The sequence below is a fragment of the Aedes albopictus genome, chromosome 3 (assembly GCF_035046485.1).
Source record: "Aedes albopictus strain Foshan chromosome 3, AalbF5, whole genome shotgun sequence".
NCBI classification, from domain to species: domain Eukaryota; kingdom Metazoa; phylum Arthropoda; class Insecta; order Diptera; family Culicidae; genus Aedes; species Aedes albopictus.
Window position 1 is genome coordinate 341,470,599 of NC_085138.1, and position 7,701 is coordinate 341,478,299.

The 7,701-nt window shown below is 45.9% G+C and overlaps 1 protein-coding gene across 1 annotated transcript in view; it reads right to left on the reverse strand.

Moving 5' to 3' along the window:
- Positions 1-7,701, reverse strand: part of LOC115259975 (MOB kinase activator-like 2) — a 78,743-nt gene that overhangs the window by 2,172 nt on the left and 68,870 nt on the right. The window contains exon 6 of the mRNA XM_062843118.1: positions 56-343. Within this exon, the coding sequence (XP_062699102.1) occupies positions 56-343 (288 nt within the window). The remainder of the gene's footprint in view (positions 1-55; positions 344-7,701) is intronic.

Here is a 7,701-nt window from a genome sequence, read left to right on the forward strand (position 1 = left end):
GGAGAATGATTAGTTTCGTCGGAAAACCATGTCACGAAAAGCAGGCCACACGTACCTATGCAACGCGGTCAGATGGGCGAAGGTGAGATTGAGGTGGGCGTGCAGCCCGAGCAGTGCCACCTCGCGGAAGTGCGCCGCGTACAGGTGCGCGATCACATGGAACAGTAAACGTAAAATTTTTCTAGCAATACTCTCGAACGAACTAGGAAACTCATTGGCATATTTGGTGGGAAATATCGACTCGTCGCTGACGGTTTTCTGCGTGAAGGTCATCACGTAGTCGATGTACTGCGGGGCCGCGACGCGCGTCTTCTTGCCCTTCTCGTCGAACCATAGGTACATTCTGGAAAAGGAGAAAAAAAAGAAATAAATTAGAATTTATGTTAAAAGTCGATTTTTCTGAAAAGGAATATCTTCAATAGCTGCAACGGAAATTTATAGAACGGATAAGACCACTCAAACTACGTCATCAACAATGTATGTACGGTACTGACGACCGCCTAGCTCCTCGGTACGATTTCGGATGTCGTCTTTGCATACACGCAGGTTATTGAGGCGTTGTGAACTCGGTGAGACCCTTCTAGAGGATTCTTGGAATACAGGCAAAATAGTGGTAAACAACATAGCCGAGAGCACTGTGGAACGCAGTCGACAGAATGAATAGTACGAAGAGGAGTGCAGAGTGGTTTTAGAGCAAATGAACACATGACTGGCGGTAATGGTGCAGCATGTAACCCGGCAGAACTTGAAGCGATACATACAGAAGAGGGGTCAGTAGATCCGTCACTTTCTGGAGAAAAACCGCTGCTTAGAAGACGCGGAGTGCAACGAAATGGAATTGCTGTGCTCAAGAAATACGAAAGCTCTAGCTTATCGCATCCCGCAACGACTTCGTACCGAGGTCTGCAGATTTCGAAACAGTCACAGGAGTACTATGTTCCGTATGCAAATTCTGTATAGAGGTGCAGCTGTCCATACTTTCGGAATGGAACTGTTCCAAGTTTCGCTTGTTTGTTTATGGACTGAAGTCGGTGAAAGATAGAAAAAAGAACAATGGGGATAAAAGTAGTTTCGGTTCAATAGCACCAAGGCAAATTAGGACACAGGGCTGTCTCTGATAAACGAGTGGTCTGCTCATGGCACGCGTTACGAAGGAGCAGTTCCACCTACTGAGCTCCAACATGATCAATACTTTTGGATTGTAGTTGGTTCCGAAGATTAGAAGTAAGAAACGATGTGACCTTCCCAACGAACATTATTGCTGTACAATGAATTAACTACATCGGCTGTTTTCCTACTCTCCGCATCGACCAATGTGGCGCTAGCTGCTATGCGCGAAAAATCGCTAAAAGTAAATCGCAAAAATATTGTATGGCGAATAGCATCTAAAGTCAAATTTATCGAAGTGGAATACATTATTCGAAAAAATATTTGGTAGGGAATCGCGCCACTTGGGCGGTGGCTTCTATATTCGTCTGTTTTCCACTATAACTCAGTCAAATTTGAACCACTTGACACAACTTTTGGAATGTGGTGAGATAGGTATAGTATCTACCCGTGTACAACATTTCAAGTCAATTGGTTCAAAATTGACTGAGTTATAATGGAAAACAGACGAATATAGAAGCCACCGCCCAAGTGGCGCGATACCCTACTGCCGTGAATCGCATATCAGTCCCATCTTTGCTGGATTTCCTATGCAAATGGGACAGATATGCGATTCACGGCAGCCTAGTGGTTGTGCACAATGGTGACTACTATTATGCCTACCAAATATTTTTTCAGTAAAAGCTTTCTATTTCAAGAAATTCAAGTTTAGATGCTTTTCACCATACAAAATAAAATGGATTTACTCCTGCTGATCAACTGGGTGTGCGCCAAGCGGGTAGTCCATGGCTGAACAAACCGCTTTTAAGTCTAATTTTGAACAGCTATCATTGTTACTTGGGTTGTGGATCAGTTGTCTGAAGAGTGTAAAAGTTTGTTGAGTTTACGACACGATACGGTGATGATCGTGCAGCACTAGATCGCCGTGAGTGTCTTGAAGACGAATCAGCAGTGGTTTAAGAGTGGATCGCCGTCGAAGTCGGTGGAGGGAAAAGTGGTTCCGGATCAAGTAGCGCCAAGGCAATTCCTGCTACAGCTTGCTGACTCCACGGAGAATATACCATGGAAAGGAGTGCAACTTCAAGACCAACAAGTTTGTGACAAATTTGGCCATAAGACTGTATACTAAAAGAGTTCAGCGAAGGTCAAACCCCGGCAAATCTTGTAAAATGCACTGTCTTCTGACCTGACGGATGTATTTCTGCAAGTGGAAATGGACGAAGACTCTCGTAACCTCGTGACGATCAACACGCATCTTGGACTATGCCGCTACAATCGTCTGAAGGCTGCACCCGGCGGCCCGGTTCATTTCAAAAGTTGATCGATAAGATGTTGGACTGAACAGAAGAAGTGAGTGGCTACCTGGACGACATAGTTGTTGGTGGCGTCGACGAAGAAAATCACAACAGAATTCTTTTTTGGAAGCTGCGCGCGGATCCAGGAGTTCGGGATCACCATTCGAGTGAAGACGTTTAGCTCCGGGAAGCACCAAATCCACTATCTAAGACATCTATTAGATCTACCGGACTCTGCAAAAGTAGTTTTTTTCTGGGCGTTATCGGTTATCAACTACTACGGGAAGCTCGTATGGTACATGCGCACACTCTAGTTCTTACTCGACGAGCTCCTCAAGGAAAAAGAAAAGTTCCGTTGGGCCAGCAAGTGCGGCGTTCCTTCGACAGGTTCAAGGAGATCCTGGGTTCCATGTTTCTGTCAGCGACAGATTCCCGATGGATCAGTGAAGAACTTACAAAGATGGATATGGGCTGCAATCAACCGGATCGTGAAGGACTGGCAGTTCGGTTCGCTTTAACAAAATTCTGAATCAAATCTTTGGTTCACGGAAAAGTATTCCAGTATACACGGCGAATTATCTACAGCGCTGAGCGCTAACTCTGATCTTGGGCTTCAAGATTGAAAAAAAATGCCGTTTCTAACGGAAGAATTCAGGAATGCCGCACGGTGTCAAAATTTCGATTATTATCGAACATTCATGTAGGGTAGGTAATCAAAATTTGAACCAAATTGAGGCTTTCTGAAGCAGTGCAAATTTTAAGTGATTTTTTCTCCCACATGGAAATAATTTACTACGGCAAAATCGTATGTACATGAAAGCCACGGGTATAAGCTTTCTGTTAAATGGTAAAAAGTTTGTATTTGCACCGAATTTCATTGAAATATTTGATTTTTCATCAACAATGATTTTAATCTTAATTTGAACCATCGTAATCATAATTTGAACCAATTTTAATCTTAATTTGAACTACTGGCGGCAGCAGCTCGAGCAACTCACAAAACAGCCAATTCCATGCTAAACAATGAAAAATCACATGAATCTGCTAATTCTCATACCTATTTTTCATTAGGCAGTGGAATCTCAACTCAGAATGTTCGAAATTCTTTAGGAATTTGGAAACTAAATTTGGATTTTTTCATCCCCGAAGAGTAAACAAAGCAACCACTAGCGCAATCTACAGGCCAACACTAGAAGCTCACCCCCGTTTACTAGTTCAAATTTAGATTACAAATGGTTCAACTTAAGATAACATTCTCCAAGTAAGAATCACTTAAATTTGATAATTTTATGACAATTAATGCGAAATATTATTCGGTTGGTCGATTCTACGATAAATCAGCTTTCATTTAACGTGTTCACATATTGCGTGCGATACAATGCATGAGCTGTACGAGTGCACCGAAAATGTGCTTTCTCTTGGGGGAAATGGGGGAAATCACAGTGATTTTTCAATTGCCTGTTTTCCATGACAAAAACGCTTTTTTCAATGTTTTTAAAGTCCATGTTATCAGGTTATATTACGGAAAGCTGTTTAACATCTTTTTCGGGACAGTATTTGCCTGAAAAGTACATCTTTTTAATGAATTTTGAAATGGTTCAAATTAAGATTACAATTTGACTAGTTCAAAGTTTGATTTCTTACCCTACCTCAGATTTTTCTTCGAAAATGATTAGTATTTGGGCTATATATTCATAAAAAACGATCATCAAATCTGACTATACATGTCAATGGTTGCTACTCCGTGATTGATCTGAGCTGGTACCAATTGCACTGAGATCCAAATGAATAACGGCTGGGACATTCCACTTATTCTCAAAGTGCAATTCTAGCAGCTCATACATTTTGGATCAATACCGGCGCCGGCCACGTCCTTATAGTCAGTTGGGAAGGGAAAGGAATGTTAGAGTGTGCTGGTTGTTGCTACTAAAGACCGAGATCACCTCTGCATCCCCACAACCAGCACGGACTGGGGTATTTGTTAGACGGAAAGGATGGGAGATCTGGGAGTCACCGTTGGGTCGGTGATGCGATCCATGGATAGGGGGTCATTGATAGTGTTCGTAAGGTGATAGATTGTGTGGTGAATGAGGTGAATAAGGTCAAGCGCGGCACAGCACGCTTTGGTTGCATAACTTGTAGGCGTTATATACACTGTGCTGTGAGTGGTAATTGGAAGGGAGGGAAACGACTTTTTCCAATTCGTTTCTGGTTCTAGCGATGGCTATGAACATATGAATATACATGAGTTGTATATGTAGAGAAGAGAGAGAGAGAGTTTTCCCCGATAGAATATTTTCAAATTTCACATTTATGCATTATAGCCGAAGTTCTAACATTCTATGAAGAAAAATCCGAGGTACATGAAAGTTCGATAATAATCAAAATTTTGACACCGTGTGCCGGTGATCTGTCGAGGCTAATCAACAACTACGCCAAACCTGACGAGGATTACATGATTGTGAACATGATTCTGGAGAAGGATTTGCGGTTTGTGGTGGTTGAAGTAGTACTACTTACGTAAACTACACTGATTGCTACGAGAAGGTTGTCCGGGAGAGACGAAGATCGAAGATCTGGAGATATGACGGATCCATGGGAAGCGAGATTCGCTATGCCCTGCTGGAAAGTGCATTATGCTGGTAGATCGTTTAATGATTTTCGACAAGCATTTTTTTTCCTTCTAAACCATAGGGGGATAATCTGCTCAACAGACACCCTAACAGAAGGTTAGGGTAGTGTAGGTCTGACAGGCCGTCTTCTACAACAAAAGTAAAATCCAGGACTACTCTCTCCTCGTACCCACTAAACCATTCCTATGGTCGCCAAACCCTACGTCTCTCCGGAACCACCAAGAAGGTATTGCTTCAGAGAGGGGCTAGTGCACATCGCACCCACAAGGTTAGCTGCGTAGCCTGCAGCAACGAACATCGATGACTCGCTTTGGAGAGTCCATCACGGTAGCATGCTGGCGCTTAGCCAGTTTCCCGAGTGGTCCTCGCCACTCCCTTTGTCCTCGGAAGGCGGGCAGGGTCAACCCCGCCCGCGCCCTACTGCTGAGCGGACATCAAGAACTGATGCCCACGTGCAACCCGATCTGACCTGCCCGTAAGGAAGGGTATCACTACCCTTCAGGCCCTATCAGATGCACCCGTAGGTTGCAGACAGCAGGATCTCACCTACCCCGACCCTTGCCGGGGACCCCGTAGACCGACGCCACGACAGCACCGCTACCGAGACTTCCTCTCCGCGGCCACTTAATCGTTGTAGGGGTCGATCTCGACCGCAGGGCACCGGTATGACCTACGAAGCCAACTCCGAACCCCTGGACCACCTCTTGTACTGCATCTGGACTAGCCACTCTCCGAGTCCACGCGCCACCTCCTCTGTAGTTCCCAGACGATATGGGTGATAGCCGTTGAAACGGCGTTCCAGCCAAACTCATCCCTACACATCCTCTGGACCAAGTTGTCCGGGATTTTGTTCTCCCCGCATGTGGCAAGCATGCGGTCACGCATTGTGCACACGAACAAAACGTGTTCCGCCGTTTCCTCTAAGCCATTGCACGCTGGGCATTCGGGAGAATCCGCATGCCCGAAACAGTGTAGATACTGTCGGGAGCAACCATGACCTGTAAGGACCTGTGTCAGGTGGAATGTAACTTCCCCATGGCGCCTATTAATCCAACTATCTACCCTCGGTATCAACCTATGGGTCCACTTTCTTTTGGTGGAACTGTCCCACGCGCGCTGCCATTTGACCATAGAGGCCATCCTGGCAGTCCTGCGTATGCCTCTTGTGCCGCGCATTTCGAAGCACTCCATGTCCTCACTGATAAGAATGCTGGTAGGCACCATACCAGTAATGACGCAGAGACCGTCGTGTGACACGGTACGGTATGCGCTCGCAACCCTCAGGCACATAAGCCTGTAAGTACTTTCCAGCTTCCGTCGGTAGCATTTAGTACTTAGCGCGGTGCCCCACGCCGGGCCGCCATACCTAAGTATGGACGTAGCAACACTAGCCAGAAGCTTGCGCTTACTGGCGCACACCGCTGAGCTATTGGACATCATCCGGGACAGTGCCGCAATAGCTGTGGAGGCTCTTTTACAGGCATAATCGACGTGGCTACCGAAAGTAAGCTTATCGTCGATCATCACGCCCAAGTGTTTGACGGAGCGCTTTGACAGGATAGTGCACTCTCCTACACTGATCTCCGTCTGCTGCTCCGAATTCAGGTTGTTAACAACCGTCACCTCTGTCTTGTGGTGAGCCAGCTCCAGTTTCCTGGACCGCATCCACGCCTCCACAACCTTGATCGAGTGGTTGGTAGTCAACTTTACCTCCTCGATCGTTTCACCGTAGACTTCGAGCGTAATGTCGTCGGCAAATCCGACAATCACCACTCCCACTGGATACGACAAGCATCGTCAGCGGTGTCTGCGGCAGACACTACGGATGAGAGCGTTAGCAAAGAATTGCGTGTATTGATCGCCGATTGATGAAGAGAAGAAATCCACCGAAAGAATCACAGATTTCGTGGCTACAACCAACTAGTTCATGGAAGCTAAGCCACGTGCATTTCATTGCTAACGGTTGAAACGCATTGGAAGTGGCATGAAGTTCTGCCAATGCATTACTTTCTCAGCCACGATAAGCATTATGATCAGAATCTTTTCCCGGCTTGGAATGCCTGAAACGCTCGGTAGAGATAACGGGATGCCGTACATAAGCAGCGAGTTCCAGAAGTTCTGTAGCGATAGCGGTATTTATCACGTAACAATGGCACCTTTTCATCAGCAGTCTTGAAGGTTCGTGGACACGTTCAAGAGGGCGCTCAAGACGATCTAGGAGAGGAAGGACGAGCTTGGACAAGCGTTGGATATTTTTTGCTAAACTATTGCACGACACCGAATCAAGAGGCTAAGAATTTATTATTGCTAGTGAAAAAAATCAACAACAAGTTGCGCTGGGCACTTGGAACTGTGTGTCCTGAAGATCGGCATGGTGTCGCATACTGGAGATCAGCGCAGATGGTCCGAGCGAATATCAACCAAATGTACAGTGCTAGAGTACCGCCACGACTATACACATCTGAACGGCCGCAATCAGCACTGCCTCTAGATGTTCCGCTCAATGCGTGGAGCCTTGCGAGAACTGCGCCGCCAGTTCTAATACCATATTTGCTGTCAACGGACCTAGTAGACTCATCGATCCCGTCTGTTGGTCTTCCAGAGGTCTTCCAGAGCCTCTGCAGTAGTAAGAAGGGGGAATGTTGGGGGCAACTGAAATGCGTCTG